General features: G+C 39.3%; 1 protein-coding gene across 1 annotated transcript in view; it reads left to right on the top strand.

The window, feature by feature from the left end:
* The window catches only part of CADPS2 (calcium dependent secretion activator 2), a 348,762-nt gene that overhangs the window by 144,417 nt on the left and 179,201 nt on the right, over positions 1 to 25,144 (top strand). The window contains exons 6-7 of the mRNA XM_063134072.1: positions 1,623 to 1,744; positions 9,915 to 10,026. Of these exons, the coding sequence (XP_062990142.1) occupies positions 1,623 to 1,744; positions 9,915 to 10,026 (234 nt within the window). The remainder of the gene's footprint in view (positions 1 to 1,622; positions 1,745 to 9,914; positions 10,027 to 25,144) is intronic.

Genomic DNA, 25,144 nt, shown 5'->3' with positions numbered 1-25,144 from the left:
TCCCTGCCCTCAGGCTTACATTCTAAAAAAGACATGACACACAAGGAAAGGGGGATGGGGAGGGAAGAGGGAGAAAATAAAAAGAAATTAAGATGGTGCAGTCAATAATTCTGTTCTGCTGTGCTTGTGGTATTGTCTTAATTAGTTTTAATATTGCTATGCTGATGGAGCAGTCTTTTTTGTGAATGATTGCCGCCTGAAAGGAGCTTATCTGGTCTCATTTAATGCCTGTCTTACTGATATAATTGAAAAGTAGTATAATATACCTCAGCTTTCCTCAACTTTCCACACAACCCTAGATGTGTTGGATTACAACTCTTTATTATTATTATTATTTATTTATATAGCACCATCAATGTACATGGTGCTGTACAGATTACACAGTAAATAGCAAGACCCTGCCGCATAGGCTTACAATCTAATAGAGTTGTAGTAAGCAATAAGGAGGGAAAGAGAATGCAAACAGGCACAGGGAAATGTAAACAGGCACTGGGTAGGGTGAAGCTAAACAGTATAGTATCCCCATCCATTTCTTTAAAGATAGACATTGCAGTGGTTTTGTATGCAGAAATGCATGTTGACAGTCAGACTCTTAACTGGTTTCAAGTTGTATCGAAATATATTCTTCCAGTTAAATTTGAGATATTACTATGGATCAATTTAGTTTATTATAGCTTAAATTTAATAAGTTCTTTATTTGCACCCATAAATATTCCTAAAGCTTAATAACAGCAGTGCTACTTCTTACATCTTTATCTAATGTGTTTTTCTATTTAAGGACTACAGTGAGAATGCTGGTCAAGACATAAAAAGGATAATGGCTTCAAAACTGAGATTCATTTACTTATTTACCTAGGCCTTTGATGATTAGCAACATTTTGATAAATAGTGTTTTAAAAAAAGAAGATTAAGTGGGTACCTAGAAAAATGTTATAAACATGATAGTTGTTTTTCTATTAAATCAGTGTTTTGCTTTGGATCATAAAACTCCATCATATTTTTTTTCACCTCACTAATGCCACAGAAGCTTACAAGTTAAAGCAGAAATGCTTGATTCTTATGATATATTTGTTTTGTTAAAAAAAATGCTTTGCAACAATGAAATTTGAATTAAAATAATTTATGGTGGCTACCCTGTTCGATAGTACATTAATAATCTGAGGTCTTCTTCATGCATACTACAGATTTAATCCTAAAAAGTCTATAATCACTGTCAAACCTGACAACGCTCGTTGTTAGAAGGCAAATGTGGGACCCAGTTTGGTACAGATCACAGTGCATACAACCACAACTTTTACATGTAAGCCTGCTCCCAAATGCAGGGTATACTCATCAGGCAGGGGTGAATGTAACAGTTACTCATTACCAGTCATAAATGGCAGCCAGCAAAAACTAACACGTAGTCAAGCACAACCTATTGTTAAGTTGCAAGGATCAGGATGAGAGATGGGGTGTGTCCTTGATCATTAATACTGCAGCATATTTATTTATTCATTTATTTCAGAAAGTTTCTATAACGCTTTTCAATTGTTTTTAAAAAATCCTAAAGCGGCATACAAGCTAATGACTAAAGTGCTCCAAAGTGTTGATGCACATTTGCTTTGTCCGTTTTCCTTGTTTAGATTGTTATAATGGAAGTTCAAGGCCTAAAGTCACTAGCTGCCAGCCGTATTGTCTACTGCACCATGGAAGTGGAGGGAGGAGAGAAACTCCAAACAGACCAAGCTGAAGCGTCAAGACCACAGTAAGCTTTGTGCAATCATTATTTTTTTCCTATGATGATGCATCTTCCATACTCTGGGGAAATAATTTCTTGAAGTTGGGGCGACATTTGAAAAACAAAAACCTGGAAGGATATTGGGTTGGATTATATTACTGATTTTATTTCATGAGGGCAAGGCAAATAACTAGGTCAGTAGTGAGAGAACTTCAAAACAATGTCATGAGCTTGGGGCCCTAACATGCTTATTGTACAGGTAATTAATGCAGTTTTTCACATCTTTAACATGGACAGTATAGTTGACAGATTATAAACAAAAATAGTGGTGGCTCTGGTCTATGAGAATTTTTTTATAGGCCTATGCCATTGCTTGTTTGTCCCAGAATGCTAGGTATAAACTGATACTTACAACACCAATCAGTAACTAATTCAGTCAGCAATCTCCATTCTGACAGTGGTCTAAACTGCAGCACTGATGTCACAACATCTGTTCTTCCCCTTCTCCTGGTTTGCTTGCTTGTTTACCACTTAGCCTGATGAAGAGTTCTGGAGAACTCAAAAGCTTACACCATCTTTTGTGGCATTTTGATTGCTCCTGACAAAGATAATGCCAAACTGTGGATTTTAGGTTATGCCTGACAAAGAGGCTGCATTTACTCCACAGTTGATTTTAGTTTGGAATTATATCTTTAACAAGTTAAAAAATAATTCAGACCTTGGACTAGTATTGTCCTGTAAAATAGTCCTGTGTCAAAAATTTCTTCCACATTTTTTCAACCATTCTCATTCAATTTGAAAGAAAAGAAATTACTTTCAAAAGGAAATTTAAAGGAGAAGAGAATTTCGGAGAAATTTGCATGGATTGTGGGTTCTTGTGTTCACCATACTTGTGAGTTGGCTGAGGAGGAGTGTGTGTGAGCGTCCTCTCTTTCATCGTGCAGTCTGTAGCCTCCTTGATTTCCAACACCGATTAAAGCCTAGGAGAAGACATCATGAGTTTATTCCTCCCATATGCTTTTTTCAGATCCGGAAGCACACACAATGCCCTTGGCCACCTTGCAGTGATTAGGTGAGCCCAAAAACATTGCCAAAAGAAATTCTAAATAAATTATAAAATGCCATTTTGAGGATATTTCTCCAAATTTTCTTCACCATTTTTAATGGCAGCTGACTTCCCACTCTCCCTTCCCATAATGCCCCAGAACTGTGCTAGCGATGGGCATTGCGGAGGATGCAAAATAGGGGCTGAGCTGCCAACACAGTTTTTGCTATTGCTACTTGCAGTGGTTGTGCAAACAACAACAAGAACCCCTTAGAAGAAGAAAGGAAAGAAGGAAGGAAGGAAGGAAGGAAGGAGTTGTACAACAATCCCTGCCAATGGTCAGCCCTACCTTGGAGAAATTCAGTGACATATCTCCGCTCTGCCCATAAATAGAGTGGAGAATATTGAGAGCCCAGTTGTGCACAGCTCTAGTATACAACATCATGTAAATTACAGATATTTTTTCTTTAAAGGCAACTGTTTTATTAAAATTTGTTACAGGATAACCAATGCACTTACTACTTACAAAAAAAATGGCTGCAGTCAAGGTAATATGCAAAAGTTGAATAAAAATATGTGTGAACCATGGAACTTGAGATTTCACTATTCTCAGATTTGCTGGTTTTTAAAATAATCCTCAAATAATTCAGCCCTTTACAAATTAACCTGAGGTGTGTCTTTTATAGTTAGATAGGGAGGCATGCAACCAGTTTAAAATCAAAAATTCATAATCAATCCTCACAAAACTTACTTATCCACTCCATTTACTGCAGGGATGGGCAATGTGTGACTCTTCAGTTGTTGCTGGATTTCAGTTCCCAACAACCCTAGCCAGTATAGCCAATGGTGAGGAATTATGGGAGTTGTAGTCCAACAATATCTGGAGGCCACTTGTTCTCCATCCATGGCTTATTGAATTTTAAATTGTAGGACAGCCTTCCCAAACCTGGTGGTGCTCTAGATGTGTTGGACTACAGCTACACCATTTCAGTTGTTAGGTGTTTTTTTTCTAGGATACAGTCAGCAGAAGGACTCCATGGGGAAAGCGTCATGCCGCCTCAAGTTTGAAGTTTCCAGACTGGCACACAGGAAGATAATTAAATGTGTTCTGGGTTGATTTGATTGACCTCTGGGGTTGCACATTTTCTTCAAAGGCCTTTACCTTCTGTTAAAATGTCATCCAGAACCTTTGGTAGATGTATTTTAAGATAGATTTGCTGAGAGTTTTTTCCTGCTCTTTTACGTGTCCTGTGAAAAACAGTTTTGAAGATTGCAGTCAGAGCACTCTCTAAACGACAGCCATGAAGTTGGCATTTGTTCAAAACAAGTTTAAAAATCCATTAGGAAGAATTATAAGCATGTAAATATGATTATGCACCTTAAAAATAGCTATAGATGGAATGTTTCTTCAAACATTTGTCTCACTCTTTCAAATGTGGAACACAACAATGAAAGCTGCCTTAGATAGAAGAGGTTTCCTGCTGCAGGAAATGATCCTAAACATGAGGTGGAGGGATGTGAATGTGTACTGGGGCGAGGGGCGGTGGTAGTGTGGGTGACCGGTTAGACTTAGCATGTTCATCCTCACTCTTCTACCTCATGTGTTCACTGAATACTTTGAAAGAATGTCTGAATAGGGCTGCAGATAATGCTGAAACTAGATAGATAGGGTAGAGAAATCACACATGAAAAGGAACGGGTAGGAAGGGGTGAAAATGTTCCCTAGCCTTTGGTTTCTCTTAAGATGATGGTTTCCAGCTCCAGTTTTTAAAATCTGCTGCCTGATTGGGCAGGAAGGCCTTTTTATTCAGTAAAAAAAAAACTCTAAAACATCTGATTAATTGTTTTAATCAGATATGTATGTTTCTCCCTTTTAGAATGATACTATAAACAGGCACTTGAGCTTCTTTTATGGGTCTGCAGGCAGCCAAACATACAGCAGACATTCTACAATGTCCCAGATTATGCTAGCATGACCCTGTTTCTTGGTTGGGTCTGTGTTTTCATTTTACAAGTTGATCCTTTGTACTGCTCCTTTAGTTGCCAGCCATATTAAATGCTTGTTATTGTTTTGTGAAACATTTTATTCTCCTCTGGCCTCCCAGCAGCTTTCTACTTCCTTTAGCTTTCAAAAGGCCACCAACATAGGCAGTGACCTTTTCTCTCAAACCTCACTCAAGAGACCGCTTTCAGTGAACCTTAACTGTATGAAGCAAAGCACTGCTTTGTGGCCTCCTCACCATAGGGTTTCCCTGTTCCTTGAATGGCAGACCCCAGGTATTTTCTTCTGGGCCATTCTTGGTATTGCTATTCGGGGCTAAAATGGATCTTGGCACAGTAGTGTCCATACAATTTTTTAACCATTTTAATTTTCTTTGCTTTAAATGTTTAATAACAAAATGTCCAGGCAGCAGTTCTTTGCAACTACTTGATGATTCCTAAGGGAGGGAAATTGAATTTGTCATGGGTGCCAACATATTTATGAAGTAATACCGTATTTCTTCGATTGTAGGACGCCATCGATTGTAGGACGCACACTAATTTCAGTACCACCAACAAAAAAAAACACTAAGACAAACCCGCGATTCTAAGACGCACCTCATTTTTAGAGATGTTTATATGGGAAAAAGTGTGTCTTAGAATCGAAGAAATAGGGTATGTTAAGGAGTGTTTTGCATGAGAAAGATACTAGTAGGTTCTAACTGTACTGGTTAAGGCTAGTTCTAAGAGCTAATTCATGTACAATATCTCCCATGTTGAAATTACTTTAAGGGCAGAACTAGTAGTTACCCTACAAAATAGTAATTAACACTTAACTTGAGTTCTGGTGATTACACCGTTTTCCAAGACTGCCCCTGGTTAACAGACATCAATCTCTGTGGAGTAGAGAAATGGAAACATCCAGCATAATATGCTGGATGAGAAGTTATGGAGGACAAGATGGAAAAGGAAGGAATTATGGAGCAGAAGAGGGAGATGTACACATGGTTGCTGTTTTCAGGTTCAGCCATATGGTTGACTCCTCGCTGTACTGGTCTCCAGGCACCAAACTTCTCATGTGCCACATAGTTCCGGGATTATTTTTTGCCTACCACACCCAACATATATGTGTGGGGGGAGGGCTGCCATATGTAATGGATCCATGTGGAGAGCTATTTTTTTACAACTTCCTCCACAAAGATACCAATCCTGTCCTACCTTTGAAAGATGTTCTCCTTCTTAAACTTTAGTAACGTTGCCATCAGCTCTTCAAGGAAAGATTTGTTCTCATATATTGCTTATACAGTTATAATTTTCAAATTACATGGTTGCTCCCTCTCCATGCTCTATTCTATACAAAAATATGCATTTCTAATTGCTGATGCTAACCAAATCCCACAGTACTGAAAAGGAGCAACTGAATCTTATTTAACATTGATCTTGATGGTTTGAATTTGTTTTCAGTCTTGGCAAAATTAAGTTACCTTTGTTGACACAATGCTTGCAGATGTCACTAAAATAAAATTATCCACTACAATAAACATTGCAGCTGTTACATTTGTGTCATTGTGGAGAACATAAGTAAATAATATTTGAAACATTAAATTATTTTTGAATGCATTACTTATTTTGACATATGTGTAGCGGCATTTCAACAAAAATAAGATATATACTTTCTAAAGGGGCTTTCATGGAAACCGGATTTTCTTTGGAAATAAATCTTCAGTTTGAAATCTAATTAATCTAGATGCAGCCTGTTCTTATGTATTACTGTTCTCTGAGTTTCAGATCTTTGTGGCATGAGTTAAAAAGTTCTAATTTCGAACTGAATGGTTTTATGGAACTCAGAATGAATAATTTATGTGGAATATCAATCAGTATTTCTAACTTGCTGAAAATAAGAATTTGTTGTACACCGCAGAGACAGGGCAATCACTTCTGGGAACATTATTTTAAAAGCAACCCTTTCGTAACATGGGAGTCTGTAACTGAAAGGTACAAAAGGAAAGAGTGAGGAAACTTCCATGTAACTTTACTAGGTATTACCAGTAAATACCTAGTAAGAACTATATATGGTACAATTAAATTGAAATATATCACATACGACCACACACACACACACACACACACACAGTGAAGGAAAAGAAGGCAAATTGATTTCAACAATCCCTGTGGAATTCTGTGCCCCATTTACCATAAGTCTTCCCCATACTAGACTAGATGGACCAGTGGTCTGACTCAGGCTTCCCCATCCTGTGCCCTCCAGATGTGTTGGACTACAATTCCATCATACTCAGCCAACAGGCTGGGGAAGGATAATGTATATAGTAGTTTTCCATGGCATCGTAGAAGCTAGAGTCATTGTTATGGTTTTAAGGGAGGCTGGTGGTATTGGTAAACAGTGATACAAAGATTGAGTTGCTTCATGAAAGTAGCTGTATGTTCATCTTGCATGTCTATATGACTCACTTTGTACTATTTTCCCACTATTTTTCCTATCATTCCAAGACTTCATTTTAGGGTTGTTGTATTTTTTTTCATATCCTCCAAAATTTCTTTTCTGTGCGTTAGTTTTCTAAAGGTGATTGTATTTTAAGGATGCAAAGCTGACATTTGGGTTGCTTTCCCTCTCTGCCATTATCATGTCAGGGTTATATAAGTATTAAATCTGCAGTGACTGACGTGTTGTAATTGCTTCATCCCGGTATAAGAGATTGCAGCATTTTGTCTCCAAGGCACCCATTCCTTGCAACAGAATCAATTCACATTATGATAGCTCACAGATGGTTAGGTGCTTCAGGGGGGGAAATCAAAACTGATAACTGGAAAATACTTTTTTTTTAACCTCAAAAATATTTGCAGGCAAAATCTACAAATATGAGAGCTCTACATGTGTTAATGGTCTAAACCAGCCTAAATTCTATGTCGTCAGGGTCCGCAATGGTTGACGGGCTGGAAATAATTTGCCATGTGAATTTGACTCTCTCATGAGCGGTCAGGCTCCATAATAAAATTGGTATCATCAATTTGGTACCATCTAGTAGTGAGGGCATAGTTTTATGCAGCATACATACTGAGATAAAATATTATACACAAATGTGTACATTTGACATTTTTGTTTATAATTGGTGAAAGAGAAGTGTCGCCTCAAGGCCAAACTAGTCGCTGTACTGGTCTCCAGGCACCAAACTTCTGATGTGCCACATAGTTCGGGGATTATTTTTTGCCTACCACACCCAACATATATGTGTGGGGGGAGGGCTGCCATATGTAATGGATCCATGTGGAGAGCTATTTTTTTACAACTTCCTCCACAAAGATACAAATCCTGTCCTACCTTTGAAAGATGTTCTCCTTCTTAAACTTTAGTAATGTTGCCATCAGCTCTTCAAGGAAAGATTTGTTCTCATATATTGCTTTTTTTTGTTTTTAATTGGTGAAAGAGAAGTGTCGCCTCAAGGCCAAACTAGTCAAAATTTACTAGTTCATTTGCAAGAAAATGCACAAGTTTCTGCTGAGACATATGCCATACTGGAAATATATACGTGGGGGAAAGTCGAATGGAATGGGGGACAATATGCTAAATGTTATGTACTAGCATAAATTATGTAAATTGTTACAAACTTTCTTACAGAATTATTTGTGCATTTTTCCATCTGTGAATGGACACCGGAATGAACAACATTCCACAATCCATGAAACACAGATGGAACAGATATTTAAATAATCCATACATCCCTACTGGTGACTGAGACAGGCCTTTGTTATTGGGCTGCTGGGACCCTTCCCGGGTACTTTCAGACAGAGGTCTCCTAAATGCTATCACTCCAAGGTACTGTGCAGGTGTTCTATCTTTCCCTCCTTAATGGATTTCTGCAGACTGGAATTTGATGGAAGAGGCATTGGGAGGGTTTCAAGCGGAAGATGTCATCGTATTCTGAATCCTCTATAAAATTCCATGATCGGGGCAGGCTATGGGGTGATAAAGGGCCTTGTGGAAGCACCCCTTGAGTCCATCAGCAGTCAGCCACTGAAGATGAGACAAGGCAATCCCTTTTGGCCTGCTGAAAGTGTGTTTTATAGTACCTGTAATAGCTGTCTGCAGTTGTATTAGCTGACATACACATCTGAAAAATTATAGAGCCGCAGGAGTGTCCCTTATAGTTAAGATTAGTGGCTTTTCCAGCATTCTGTCATTAAATACCCTGAAAACGCTATTCATCATAAAAATCAAGACAGTTTGTCCTGTTAGTAGGTCATTTTGGCAGAGATAATGGAGAATCTACTTTGTGAGGATTCTGTATAGGATTCCGACTATCATCCAACCAGGAGCCCATTTCCAGCTGTTCTGCATTGTGTGAGCAGAACCTTGCAGATGTATGAGTTTTGCAGTTCTGTTTTCTGTGCAAGCTTCCTAACTGTAGTGCCTCTCTCCTTTTATCAGGCTGTATGTTGAAGATGTCTTTGTAATGGATTGAGTGTGAGATCATACGGTCATTTAGCCATTGACATGGCTTGATTAGTGCCTTCTGTGCATGGTTAATGTGGAGACCTTAGCAGTGTGAAGTGCTGTGATTTGGGTGGCAGCCAAATTTCTAGGGACAGTGGGAACATCTATTGGTGTTGCTACATTAGCTTTTGATACTGTTGCCATTGTGCTATTGACTCTATTGGGCTGCGCATGGGATCATTACTGCATCACTCCACTGTAAGACTTGATGTTATGTTTGCCATCACACCAGGACTATAAGATTAGTTTGCACTAACTTCTCTGGACATGAGTTAGGAACACACTTCTAGCATTGCACTTGACAAGTGTTTAAGATGCTTGGAAAGCAAATTTAATATCATATAATTAATCTTAATGTCTTCCGTTCATATTTTCCCATTAAAAATGGAAGAATAATATCCATACACATTTAAGTTTATCTTGCTTGATGCTGCATACTCTTTGAATATAGTCCATCTTTCATTAGGCCATCTGCCACATTAGATGAGTTTTAATTACAAAACTAATATATGAAAATCGTTAAAGCTCTTTCACCCTGGGCACTGAGTTTACAGATGGATGTATCTGCTCTGTAGGGAAGAGAAAATGCTGCATTTGTTATTGGGGCCCAGAGTGATTTCATTTGCTTTTTAATTTGACTGTTGGCATTTCTTTTGTTACAGATGGGGAACGCAAGGGGATTTTACCACGACTCATCCTCGGCCAGTAGTCAAAGTGAAACTTTTTACAGAAAGCACTGGGGTCCTGGCACTTGAAGATAAGGAGCTAGGAAGGGTGAGCACTAACATAATTTTCCCTTGTTAAGAGACTGACTGAGGGGATAACCACCGGAAGCTTCTTTGTGATCCCCAATGGATTTCGGATGGTTTTCCAACATAGTACTTCTGATTTATTTCACTGATGCTTATGGTGGAGATGGCATTAATTAATTGTGACCAAAATGTATTGAGAATGACATGCTAGCTGCCTTGTGTGATTCATATGCTTAAAGCAGCGTGTCAATAACTTACATCGATGATTATCGTCGAAAGTTCAGAAACTATAGGTGGCCCTTTCAATGTCAATAATGAACCTGGTTACAATAAAGTTGGGGCTTAATGGGTGACTAAGAATAGAGTGTTCCTTGATGTTCATTTTGTATGGTTAGATCCTTCAAAGAAGGGCCGACCTTACCATTAGGCAGAGTGAGGGTAGACTCCATTCCTTCTCCAAGCAGTGCACATGAACGCCCTAGGTGAGCCTGCTGACGTCAGGTGTAGTGGAGGATGCTGTCCCATAATCAGTGTTGAAGACAGATTAAACTGCCAGTCCAGTTGGTTTTTGTACATGAAATGGGAGGGGGCACCATCTTGTTCTTTGTCTCAGGCTGCAAAATATCTTGATCTGTCCCTGTTACTTCATATTTCTTTCTAGGGACTATATCGGGTATAAAATTAAGAGGCCAAAAAGAGTATCTATAGGAACATTAACATTAATAAAGGACAGTATTGCTTGGGCAATCACTTTCTAATATGCTTGAACTCTGCAACACATCTGCCACAGGTGGAGAAAATCTGCTTCATTTTTAGCACAGTACCAACAGTTAATATTTTCAACTTTATAGATCTTGTCTAATTTCAAAGGTGTTAATTACCATTGCAATTTCATTTTATATATGTCGATCTCAATATTGAGCTCACAGTAAACTGACTTACAGGTCCAAAAAAGAAAAGACCAAACTTCAGTAAAGTTTCTCTTTTTTTATGCTTTTTCCATTTTTATTATTTTACACTTGCAGTGTTAATGCATTTTAAGATAAATAAATCATGGACTTTTTCTTTTAATAATTTAGCATACATCTCCCCCCCCCCTTTTTTTTTAATTGTTTCGTTTAACTCATTGTGATTAACCGAGAGGCATTTCAACAACACTTTTTCTTAGAATTTGGAGGATCTAGTCAGTCTCTTGACCCATTGTTATGGTGTTTCATTGGCCATTGCAAACCAGAATTTTTGTCAACGTTATTGGATTTCAACATTGAGCATAAAACATATTAGAAGAGGAACCAGACCTATTAGCTGAATATTTTCAGTATTGTTTCTGGATATATATTTTTCAAAAAAACAATAACCAATACTCTCGCTGAACTTCTCAGAAAGTATAAATTATATTCACATACTCAAATCTGAGGGTGGTGGTGACTTTTCCCTAGGACATAACTCTCTCTATTCTATTTTATTGGAGTTGCTTGTGTACATACTTTTGTGCATCTACACCAGGGGTAGAAAACAAGGTGCCCTATCCCTCCCACTTTAAAAAAAACCCCAAAACAAAACATGTTCTTACCAGCAGCTGGGATTGCGGTGGAATTGTTGTTTGTTGATGCTAAAAACTGCAGGTTCAAACAAGTTGTATAATGTGTTCAGGCTCAGACCCCAGCTCTGCCTTTTTCTCAGTCTTTGAGGAAAGTTGCTTTTCCTTTGCCAAACCTCTCATGGCAGGCATTTTTTGGTGGTACCCAAGACCGTTTCTCAAATTACCAAATGTGCCCAGGCCCCAAAAGGTTGCATACTGCTGATCTAGACCTTCATTCATTGAAATGAGTGAAGAAGCATTTGTGGGCAGAGGGACATCAGAATTCCTGTGGAATCGCTCAGTTTGGGCAGTGAAAGTAATACAGTTGTTCCTGACTTGCCTTCACGAAGTCGTTAGGCCTATTGTCCGCTTCTGACTGGAGCCAGTGAAGGGAGAGTTGCACTGTGATATTCTAGTTCAGAACATTGTGTTCATGTAATGATTTAATAATGTAATCTTAGCTTTTGTAATTCTGCTTTACGTTAGTGGATACCTTCTGGTGTGGAATTTTCTTCAACAGCAATCAAAAATCATTTCTGTTACTCTGAGCCAAATGACTCCTAATGACAAGTTACCTAATGAAAGACTGTGTCTTCTTTTCACTAACAGTGCTAGCTTTTCTTCCTCTCAGTACAGCACCACTTAGTGATTTGAATTATGCCTTTTATTATCTGTGAAATCTCTATACGCATTCAGTGGTAAATCTTCAAAATTCCGAACTTCAGTCCAGATAAGCAAGTCCCATTATATGTAGCAAAGGCATAGCCTAATTCATCATGCATCGTTTTGAAAAGATACTTCTCCACTTTAATCAGAACAGTGCTTTTGAATACTTTGGGGTATGCTACATTAATTATGTCACGATTTCCAGTCTTTATGCAAAATGTATGATGCAACCCAATTCAAATATTTCTTAATCATTTCAAAGGGTTCTTCTTTTACACTGCCCTCTGAGCATTGTTAAATCTTGCAAATTCAAAACCATTTAAAGGCACATGCCTGAAAATTTGCTTGGCTGAGGAAATAAGGCTAAAAATATTATTGCAAATGCTTGTCTGGTTTGCATGTAACGTTAAACCATGGTTTAGCGCTACATGCATGAGCTTGAACAATCCTGAGTGAAGCTTCAGGCTTGTGTGCTCCCCTCCTATGTGGCCAGGAAGAGGACTTTGACAGGGTATAGTTTCAGTTACTATGCAAGCTGGTTTGTCGTTATGTCTGGACCAAAGATCATGGCTCATACATAACTCGCCAACTTCAAATCAGGGGTTGTAAGACTTATTTAACTGACCAGAGTTCATTTTAAACCATGATCTCTGATTTAAATGTAACAGCAATCCAGCTTTTGCAATAAGTGAAACTAAACTATGCCCAAGTCCTCCCCCTGGCCACATGGGAGAAGGGAAGGGGGAACACATGACCCTGAGCATTGCTCAGGCATGTTAAGCTATGGTGCTAAACTATGGTGTAGCATTATGTGCAAGCCAGCTTATTGTTTGCAGTATTAGTTGAGGTAAAGCCAATCAGTTTTAATATTATATTGTGTCTGGGGCATTTATTTGAATCACCTGCAAGGCTATTAATATTCTTCCCATATCCCTCTACTTCTCAATAAACAGTGAAAAATGCACTTAGTGTCAGGCACCAAGTTTGAAGATCCTATATGCTGGGATTTTCTCATCATTTTTCTATTTTTTTTATAGTGGGAGGTTCATTACATCAGTGCTTCTTCTTTACTTTTCATTAAGGTACACATTTCTGGCAGACTGGATCAAAAGTCTATAGGGAACAGAGCCTTAGACAGAAAGAGGCTTCGGAATGAAAGAGGTGGTCTTCACCTTCTAAAGGAAGATAACAAAAATAATAAACAGTACAAGAGTATGAAATGAAGAATGGAGAATGGCCGAGTAGCTCCAAGTCACATAAATTGTATGCACCAAATGCTTTATCAATTTTCTTCCTTTTTCTTGGTCTAGTCTGATCAGGTGTGATTGAGTGCTTAGATCCATATGTTTATTGTAGGGAGACATCTATCCACAATTTCCTCTAGTGATCAGATGCCCTGATGACTGCACGCTCCTCTTGGTTGCCTAGTCCTCTACAAAGTAGTAGGGAATTATAACAGGGCCAGATTGGGCTGCACTGACTCCATTGATATCATGCCAGTCGAGGATTCATCTGTGCAGTACTATTTTTGTCTGGGGTCTGTAGGAGATTTCTCCAGAACTTCCAGTTGGCTGGCGAATAATTGCACTGGGAGCAGGTGAAGTTTCTATGCAGATAGACCCTTGAAGCCAGCTCATGTTATAGCAAAGTGAGGAAAGCAGAAGCACTGATTCATGTTCCCCACTTCTTTTTGTAATGTGAATCTCACCCATGGCGAGATCTACATGCTTCCTGTGATTCTAGAGTTGGCCATTCTCCATATGAATGCAGAGAATATTTGAATATAAAGATCATTTCTTGTTGTTCTTTTGATAATTTAATTAAGAAAACAAACCCTATTGATTTTGAGCTGCTTATCAAATTCTAAAGTTCCCAGTATAACAATTTAGCTTTGTGAGGGTTTTTTCCTTGGTTTATATTGTTGCTGTTCTAGAATTGTTTGTTTAGAAAAAAAATCTTTAAATAGCTTGCTGGCACATTATGTGAAAATTGTTTAAATGGTTTTGATTTCTTCTCTGATAATTACTTTTTTCCCTCTTTGTTGGAATTGCTGTTTTTGTCTTCTGTGCACTAGTCCTTGTTTCTTTCCTTCCCAAACCTGACAATGAAGGTTCCCAATAGCTATCTCAGTTCTTTTTCACTACAAAGTTTCACAATTTCCATAAATATTATTGTCTGAAGGAAAACTTGTTTTGTTGCTCATCCAATTCAGTGGTAGAGTTTGAACCATCCAAGCTGGTCAGGGAAAAGCTTCAGTTAACTCCTGAGACATTTAACAGTAGTTCTTCCCTTGCCTCTGGTATCTTAGATTGTGACATTCATGTACTTAATTCCTTGACATTTTCTTTAGTCTAAATTCTGTTTTAATGTAAGATCAGCCATCAGAATATATGATATTTGGGATTTTTTTAATGGAAAACCTCTAAATTGCTGCTGCTGGTGTGCTTGTCATCTTCTAGTGTAGCAGTCTCCTCAGTGGAATTTTTTTTTTCCTGCTGGTCTTCTCCAGTGACCCCACTCTAATTCTGCCTTAGTGCCTTATTTTGTGTCTGACTTAGAAAGTGCAAGCTGATGGCATTCATCTCAAGGAGACTGAGGTTATAACCTGTATGTTGAGGTAAGCAAACATAAGCCCTGGTAGACATTTTTCTTTTCCTCTCAGGTTCAGTCTATTGGATCTGCTGGAGCAGATATAGGTCAAGAGGAGGCTGTGGTTGCGGGATTTCATACAGGAGAGACTGCTGCTATTGCTTTCTCTCCCCAAGTCACAGCCAGTAATTGATATAGGGCTGAAGGGGCACACTAAATGCAAGTGGTAGCCAAAAAACAAAACAACCTCCCCCCTGAAAAATGCTGCATTTGATGGATTGACAAGCTCAGTCAATGGTGCTGACTGAAAAATAAGGCTATCAATATGTGATACATTTGTATAGGGAATAGTCTTATTCCAACCAACATGAGGGCAATATTCAGAGGAAGAGAGACCCAGCATTGATAGAGCCATGAGATTCATCAATCAAATCTTGCCTACTATCTGGGATGAGGGAAGCTCAAGGAGGAAGTGTATAAGTCCGAAGATCATTCCTGATCTCACCATGCATAAGAAAGAGGGCCAGGAGCATCAAGGCTGAACGGACCTATTCTTAGAATATGTCACAGTATTGAATTACATTTTTAATTTATTGGTTCAAATTAGAATATGAGTTATACAAAAATAGTATAATAGAATCATTGAGTTGGAAGGAACCCCAAAGGTCATCTTGTTTCATGTAGATGTTGAAAAGCATAGAGGACAAGAAGGAACCTTGTGGCACCCCATAACCCAGTGGCCCTGGGTTAGAGCAGAAGTCCCCAAGCACCACCTTCTTATGATAGTTAATCCAGGAAGGACCAGGACCACTGTAATGCCACCCTCGTATGCCCAACCCAAATAAACAATGCTATCAAAAGTGCTGAGATGTCCAGGAAAACCAATAGGGTAGTGCTGCCCCTGTCTGTTCCCAGCCATAAGTCATCTACTAGGGTGACCAAGGCTGTTTCTGTTCCAAAACCAGGATTTGAATGGATCCAAATGATCAGCAGCATCCAACACCACCTGGAGTTGAGAAGCCACCGCACACCAATGCTTCGACCCAAAATGGCAAATTTGAGATTGGGCAGTAACTATCAGAAACTATTAATTTCTAGACTTACATTACTCCAATAGTGTGTCTTCAGCCCTGCTTCCTTTAAGCTGGTGGGAATCTCCCCTCACTAAACTAGAGAGCCGGTATGTGTAGTTAGCGTGTTGGTTTAGGTCTCGGGAGATCTGCTTTTGAATCTTCACTCAGCCATGAAAGTCATTGGGTGCCTTTAGACAAGTCAGTGACTCTCAGCCTAACAGGGTTGGTGTGAGGATAAAATGGAGAGGAGGAAGATCATGTAATATAGATCACCTTGGGCTCCTGGGAAGAAAGTCAGGATATAAACATTATAAATAAAAATATATCCAGCCAAGCTCTGGCTGATTTTAGAAGCCAGATGGGCAAGGGTCCACAGAAGAGGTGAGCTTCAGTCCTCCAAACAGTTTGTCTATGTTCTTGGGCTGTACAAGATGAAAGATATCTATAATAATATGACTAGATGGGACTCTGGTCACATCCATCTCTGACTCTTTGTAAAACAATGGTGACTAAGACAGCATGGATGCATCTTTATCTGTAATATGTCCAGCAGCTTGGTCACAGTGGGCTTTTAAGGGCTCAAATTTCTACAGCCTACTCCAAGAACACCCCTCACTATCCCAAAGTGCCAACTGGATGACACTGAGCAGATGCAATGGTGGAGGAGAAGTAAAATCTCTTCGCCACCATCACCACCATAGAATAAGATTGAAGATGGATTCTTAATTCTGTTCAGCCATACACATTACAAGTCTTTGCTGTTTGCCCTTTAATCATGAACCCTGTTGTTTTATTGTCCTCCGCTCCCCAGAACACCTGAGAGCTGAAGCTCTATGACTGGGTCTAGAACATTTGGTTATCAAGAACTTATTTGAGACATTCCTTCATTCCAAGCAACGACTAGGACCTCAGTAGAACTACCACAGTAGGAATGTCTACAGCATTCCCTGTTTCTACCAAGCTAGTTACTCTTGTCAAAACTAAGATACAGTCATCTGACATAACTTGTTTTTGAGAAACCTATGCTAGCTCTGAAACTCATGCTGACTTTGTAATCACAGGGGAAAGATTGTAGGGGGAACGCAAAATGAAGAGGGTGTGTTTCCACAGTGGGCTCACTGCTTAAGTAATGTATGTAATGAACCTGTCAGTCTCTGGTTTTAATCTAAAATGCTGAGGATTGGGAAATGTTACTTGTGACTAGGTCTTTGGAATCCTAGAAATGACTCATGGAGTTTATTAATCTATCCCATTATGTACGTAGCTAGATGTACTTGAGAGGAAAAGAATCTCACCATTATCTACAAGTTTGGATACATATTTTGCTAGGAATGCATAATCTACCCTAAGGGGATGTGGAGAAATAAACATGAAGTGTTTCACTGGTTTCTGTATTCATTATTTAACCTGAGAAAAATGTTCAGGAGATACCTATTTGGGGGTTCTGTTAGCATAAGCAAAAACAAATTATGTGAACTTGTTAGAAACCTTGTATTGCATGCTAATGCCTTGCGTAATTTTTTTTAGAAAATTAATAACACTACTTTACATTTCAGGCATCTTTGTTTGAAACATTCCTTCACTTAGACATCATAGGGGTTTTGAATATTGTTCCAAAGGTTGCTATTTTCATATAACGAAAAGCTGTTTACTCATTGAAGATGATACTTCTGAAATTAATCCTAGTTTTTGTACAATTAAGAAAAGTTTGTTTGTGCTGAGTTTTACAGTTGCTTTTATAATACAACATACAATACAGTATAATACAAAACCTATTTAAAGATCCAGCCTGTTATATCCCATGGCAGAGTTTTAACATTTGCACATATAGGTTTCTGTCTTCTTTCTTTCTTTCTTTCTTTCTTTCTTTCTTTCTTTCTTCGTTAAATCCATGATATGATGTTCTCCACATCCTATACAGTGGCCTTAGCTAGACCAGGCTTTATCACGGGGTGAACCCCAGGATCGTCCCTTGTGCGTCCACATGACGCACAGGGGATCCTGAGATCATAGAATCATAGAATAGCAGAGTTGGAAGGGGCCTACAAGGCCATCGAGTCCAACACCCTGCTCAATGCAGGATGATCCCTCCCTTGCCCCGGGATAGAGCCCTCCCCATTGGCCCCGCTTTTTCCGCGGTCCTGGGCTGAACCCGAGACCACGGAACATGTGGCCCGTTGCCGCGGTTTGACCCGGCTCCACGCGATTCGTCACGCGGAGCCGGGAGCTGCGCCCATTGGGGGTGGGGGTGGGGAGCGGGAAAACTAAACTAAATTAAAAAAAACACTTACCTTCAGCACACAAGCATTTGTGTGTTGCTTCTCCTTTTAAAAAAATGGTGGGTGCGACACCTCTCTTCCTGAGGTCGTCGCGCCTCATGTGTAAACAGAGGAGGGATCTCGCGTTAAACACAACACGAGATCTTCCCTCCTCCATCCTGGATTATAAGTTAGGTCTAGCTAAGGCCAGTGTTGAAATAAGTTGTGGTAAAAGACCATTCGCATCTCAGCAAATCATATCAACATATTTGAATGTTAGCATTTTAAAGATATGGGACACATGGAGCTCCCTTCCACTTGAGAGCTCTATATGTCCCATGCTGGCACTCAATATCCTCAAGGGGAGTTACTGGAGCAAAACTTAACCCTTCCACCCCCAGCCATGTGATAGCAAAAAAATAAGTAAATAAGTGCATGAGCTAGAAATAGGAATAGCACAAAATTACATTACTCAAGTCACCCAGGCTGGGAGAGGAGAGGCAATTTCGAACAGAGCAGTTTTGAAGACAGGGTAAAGGATTCCCACCACTTTTCTCTTGAAGAAAACCACCAGGGTTTTGTTACATGCATTTGCATGTAACACTTAATTAGGCTGTTAGTCTGTGAGCCAAGAGGGAAGTTTCTTGACCTGGACTCTTTCAAATGTCAGAACCTTAATTATGATGTCTAATTGGGAATTAAATCTAGGTGCTACTGGGAAAACCAACAAGAGCTGTGTTTCACTGTGCACCTGAAAGAAAGAAGAATTCGGAGGGAATCGTTCTTTGGTACTGTTCATATGATTTGGAAACTGTCACACATCTATATCCTCTCTTCCGACGGCACCAAGTTGTACACAAATGTGATATAAAAGTCATTGCGCAGTCTTGGTTCAGGGCTTGTTAAACTGCACACTCTGTAGATGTGCAGAAATAAAAGCATTGGTTCAAAACATGCCCAATTGACTGGCACATGGGGTTGAGTTAGAACATAATTGGGAATGTCAGTGGGAGACAGGTGGCGCCCAGCTCAGCTTCTGTGATGATAAAAACGTGGGGTGGGAGAACCATCAAAGCAAGTATCGGGAAAGAAACTCTATGTAGTCAATTAGTAAGCGGAACCCAGGCAATTTGGAAGTGGCAAGAAGAAAGACGATACAAGCGGAAGACGAGCCTGACGTAAACAGCAGCATTTGCAAATGCCCGTCTGCCTGGCGTGGGGGATCTGAAAGAATTGGGTAGCTTTATATATCTAGACACACAAACGTCCAAGCTATTGGTGCAGACTCGATCCTAGGAAATATGTTTACTGTTTTAAAGAACTACAAGATCTGACAATGTTGAAAACCAAGAAAAGATCAGAATTACATAAACTGAAGCCAGACTCAAATGCTCCCTGTGATGGTTATTCAGCTGCAGCAACCACTGAATCCATGCATAGTATTTAACCAAAATTCTACAAAAGCCAGTGATTCTAAATAATCCCAACGGCTTAAAAAACAAAATGGTATTGAGCTAGATATTTCATGGCATGTTTGGGTAGACTTTTTTGTAACCTGCCACTTTTCCACAGTGGACTCTTCCCCAAATGGCTCACAATTAATGTCAACTTGCTATCAAAATATACATCACATTTCAAAAACATGGTGATCCTACCATACATACCAGCAAATTCAAGTATGACTAAAGAAACTTCACTTTAAGCCATTTGTCCTCCTGTCCCCCCTGCTAAATTGAGTAGCATGGGAGGTGGGGTGAACACTTTCCCCTTGCAGAGTTATTCTGCTGTAAATTCCTCACCCATACCCCATGATGCAGTTTTACCCTGTTGAAGAAAATATATAGAGATACTATTTTCCTAATTGGAGCAAATAGCCTGGGCAGGGTGCGGGGGAGCTATATTCGGAAAATTGGGGAAGTGGCAGAATCTCCCCCAAGCCAGTGTCCCAATCCATTTGAGGTGGGACTATTAAGAAAAAGAAAAAAATAACATGTTTTAAGATCTCATTACAAATTTATTCCCCCCACCCATTTATTTCATTTCTATGCCACCAAATAGCCAAAGCTCTCTTGGCAGTTCACGAAAATTACAATCTTCCCAAAGTATAACATATAAACACAACATTAGAAAACAATTTTATTTACTTTTACTTATTTTATTTATTACATCCTCCAAGGAAACCGAGGAGGCGTACATAATCCTCTCCGTTTTATCCTCACGACAACAAGCCTGTGAGGTAGGTTGGGCCAAGAGTCTGTGACTGGCCCAAAGTCACCCAGTGAGCTTCCATGGCTGAGTGGAGACTAGAACTTGGATCTCCTGACTCCCAGTCCAACACCCACTGCACCACACTAGCAATTACAATAAAACAAAATTACAATAAAATACTGGGACCTGATAAAAACAGCTAACATTAAAAGTCCCATCATATGCCTGGAAGTAGAGTCAAGTTAACAATTTTGGCACCAGGCTGGGCTCAGTGGGTGGAGTATTCCACAATTGGGGGGGGGGCACCACTGAAAAGACTCTCTCCCTTGTTGCCAGCTTCTGAATTTCCCTCAAAGGAGCCACCGAGATGTTGTTTGTAATGTCTGGGTAGGTTCATATCAGGAGAGAGGTGTTCCATCAGAAACTGCGGCCCTGAGACATTTAATTTGTTGTTGTTGTTGTTGTTGTTGTTGTTGTTGTTGTTGTTATCATCATCATCATCTTATTTATTACATTTCTATACCACCTGATAGCCGAAGCTTTTTGGGCAATTTACAAAAGGTTAAAATATCACGAAATTAAAAATCGATATACAAAATTTAAATCCATAAAAATGTAAAACAGGCATCATACAAAGACAACATACATTTAAAAACAACTTTGAGCCAAACCTAAGGACCTATCTAGGATTGATTAAAAACTCAACATATGCTGTTAAACGCCTGGGAGAAGAGTTGACCTAGTGCCAAAAACATAACAACGTTGGTGCCAGGTGGGCCCCATCGGGGAGATCCTTCCATAATCGGGGGGGGGGCACCACTGAAAAGGCCCTCTCCCTTGTTGCCATCCTCCAAGCTTCCCTCGGAATAGGTCCCTGGAGGTGGACCTTAGATGTTGAGCATAGTGTATGGGTAGGTTCATTTCTTGGTTGAATCTGGTGCAGAAATGTACAGGCAGCCAATGCAAGTGGGCCAGAATTGGTGCTAAATGCTCAGAAATTGCTTGCCTTTTCTCTAGTTTGGCCACTGAGAAGGCAAAATTGTATAATTTCTTACCCTCAGTTGCCAGCATTATAACTTAAACTACTATGCCATCAGGTATAAAAAGCATTGATATCTCCTTAAGATTGAGAGAGAGAGAGAGAGAGAGAGAGAGAGAGAGAGAATGGTCTGGTTCAGACAAAACGCTAAACCATGCTGCTAACCACAAAATGCATTAACCTTAATGAATTCCCTTAACCATTTTGTTTAGCGTGTTGTCTGAATCAGGCCAGAGAGAGAGAGAGAGAGAGAGAGAAGGCTAGCAAACTAAAAGGAAAATGGAAGTATGAAAATAAGGTATGTAGACTTCATTGAGCTTTAAGACCATTCAATTCAAATTTGGTGTGGCATATAGGACTTGCTATAGAAACTGCTCTAATTTAGGGTGACCATATTTTGGAAACCAAAAAGGAGGACAACATGGTCACCCCCAAGGTGGCGTGTCCAGTACCAAGGGGGCGTGCCCACCCGAACATAGCCTTGGTTACATGTCTGATTTTACAGCACACATCTAAGACAAATCTGTTCTACATAACATCTTAATGTTAAAATCACTGAAATAAAGAACGTGAGAGATTCAATGTATCTGAAATTAACTTCACTCACTCCTACTTTTGTAGGTTTTGCTGTACTTTGAAGCTTTTGCTATACTCTGTGTTACATTCTCCCCTTCCCTCAAATATCTTTTCTGACTGTATCTTCACTCATTGCAAGCTGCTGATGTTGTAAACAGGGTTTGCTACTGCCCCCAGATCTGTTTCAAATTTGGTATGGCTAAAGCTCTACCTAAAAGCTATCATGGTGCCAACTTTCAGCTCTTTATCTTTAAAAATGACAGTTTAAAAAATAATTTTAAAACCTCATTTTTAAAAAAATTCCTAAAAAATCAATGGATGAACGGATCTATTTCAAATTTGGTGTGGCTAAAGCTCTACCTAAATCCTATCATGGTACAAAGTTTCATCTCTTTATCTTTAAAAATGATGATTTTAAAAATAATAATTTTAAAACCTCAATTTTTAAAAATTTCCTAAAAAATCAATAGATGAACGGATCTGTTTCAAATTTGTTGTGGCTAAAGCTCTACCTAAATCCTATCATGGTACAAAGTTTCATCTCTTTAACTTTAAAAATGACGATTTTAAAAATAATAATTTTAAAACCTCAATTTTTAAAAAAAATCTAAAAAAATCAATGGATGAATGGTTCTGTTTCAAATTTGGTATGACTAAAGCCCTTCCTAAGAGCTACCATTGTGCCAAGTTTCATGTCTTTATCTTAAAAAATGACGGAGTTATAAGCATTTTTGTTAATTCCCATTAGAGCTGCTCTTTGCAAAAAAAACCCGGATTTCCCCTCCCGGATTTGCCATCAAAAATCCGGACAAATCCGGGCAAATCTGGTCATATGGTCACCCTATTTTACTATTTTGTCATGCAAAAAAGGGTGAAGACTACACAAACTGCTAAGTCTTGCATTTCCTTTTTGGCATTTAAATTGTTCTAACATAATGCCTTAATGGACTGCACTTAAGGGTAGAGTGTTTTGCTATAGAATTGGCTATTGTGCATGTACATCATGGGTTTCTTCAGATAAACAGAACTATTTGACTTAAGATAGTGCAAATTTATTTATTGTGAACCAATGAGGGATTTTATTCAGTGGTCTAAAAATGTCAGTTAATTAATTAAGATAGTACAAAGGCCCTAACAACACATAATGTAATATTTATGTTTTAAAAAAACATTGCAACCATATGTATGATATGGGTTTTTAAAACTTCCCTCCCCCTGCTCAAACTATGCAATTTGGGTTGGTTCATACATGTGTGTATCACTTAGTGCTGTGCCGAAAACTTCTCCCATGAGAATTTTGACCATTCTCATTCAATTTGATAGAAAAGAAATTACTTTCAAAAAGAAACTCAACAAAGAAGAAATTTCAGAGAAATTCCCATGGGTTGGTTCAGGGTTCTTGTGCTTACTTTACTTATGAGATGACTGAGGAGTGTGCATGAGTGTCCTGTATTTCATTGTACAGCCTGTAGCCTCCTTGGCTTTCTGCACTTCCCACTCAGGGGAAGACATCATGAATTTATTCCTTTCTGTAGTGCCTTTTCAGATCAGGAAATGCAGGCAGCCTGGGAGACTGTAGAGCAATGGAAAAATGTGTAATGGAAAGAAAAATATAGACAGTACCCTCAGCCACCTTACAGTGATTAGGTAAGGTCAAAAACATCACCGCCATACATTCAAAATAAATTATAAAATTCCCTGAGTATCAGGCAGGAAAATGGAAGCTAAGAAAACTTTCAGGAAATTCCTGAGATTTTTCTTTTCTTACCTCCTAGAAATTAAAGGACACTTTTCAGAATTTTCTCCATGTTTTCGTCACCATTATTTTTTGTGGTGGCAACTTTCCGTCCTCTCAATGTCCTGTAGAGATGCTAAATATATAGTGCATTGTGTAGGATACAAAATGGGGGCTAAGCTGCCAATAGTTAATACTGTTGCCATTTGCAGGGCAGTGCAAACCCCCCCCCCCCGAAAATACCTAAAGAAAAGAAAAGAAAGAAGCTGTTCTGCAACCTTGCCAATGGTGATGCCTACTGGTGAGAAATTGTTGGAGAATTTCTTCTCCCTCTGTAGAAATTTGGTGAAATTGTCCCGTCCCCCAATTTCTCTGCCCATAAATTCGATGGAGAATTTCAAGAGGCCAGTTGTGCACAGCTCTAGTATCACTTGCTCTCTCATCTGTTATTGACTCAACCCTTGGTGTTCAATAACATAATGTGAAAAATAATGTGTACTTTATATATATATAATATATATATAATTGAATTTTACATTTCTAACAAAAGGATGTAACATCCAATCTCATCAAACATAACACAATAATCAAAGACTATTGCAGTGAAATCTGGAGATAATGGATTTTTATTAGTCTTTAATTTGCTGTGGCTGATTTACACACGCAAATAAGCATGTTTGGTATTGCAGTCATCAGTCAATGGACATGTAGATGTGAAGTAGCTCAGAGGACCTTGGCAGTGTTATAATAATAGAAGGGTCTGGATGCAAATAATCTTTTGTGAGACAGGTCAGTAAATAAAGAGACAGCACACAAAACATTGGGTTTAAACAGGGCCACATTTTATTAAAGATCTGCAAAGGGGGGACCTAAAGGGAATCCAGTCTGGCCTGGTTTTCAGACATTTCTGAGTAGGGCAAGCTATTCATGTCCCATGGGTTGCCGCTGTACAATTCACCCTCCCACACGCCGCCCTTTTTGGGGTAGGGAGACCTTGTGGTGTCACCCCCAACCCAGGCCACAAGGCTCAAGGTGGGTGAGAAAGGTTGGCCACAGAGGTAACCCTTATCTCCCAGCCCAGCCATGGGGCTCAACGCTGGGAGCCCTCGGGAATTACCAGTCACTGCAACAGTGCCTGTGAATGCTCATCATTACAAAACCTCTCTGGATGCCCGTTCCTGCCTGCCTGTCATCAACTGTGACCAAATTAATAAGCAATGCCAAATCAACCTATTCATATTCCCAGGCTGTCTTACAGTGTGGAGTAGGCAAAAGAACAATTTAGAAAATGAGCAAAAAAATCCTACCTGGCCCCAAATGGCGACCAGGGAACTCACACTGCATACAGGGAGGGAGCCGTGCGAACAAGAAGGAAAGTGGGAGGGATAAGTGCCTCTTTATAGGCCAGCATTAT

The sequence above is a fragment of the Elgaria multicarinata genome, chromosome 9 (assembly GCF_023053635.1).
Source record: "Elgaria multicarinata webbii isolate HBS135686 ecotype San Diego chromosome 9, rElgMul1.1.pri, whole genome shotgun sequence".
NCBI lineage: Eukaryota > Metazoa > Chordata > Lepidosauria > Squamata > Anguidae > Elgaria > Elgaria multicarinata.
Note: the sequence above shows the minus strand (reverse complement) of the source record. Positions and strands in the feature narration are given on the sequence as shown.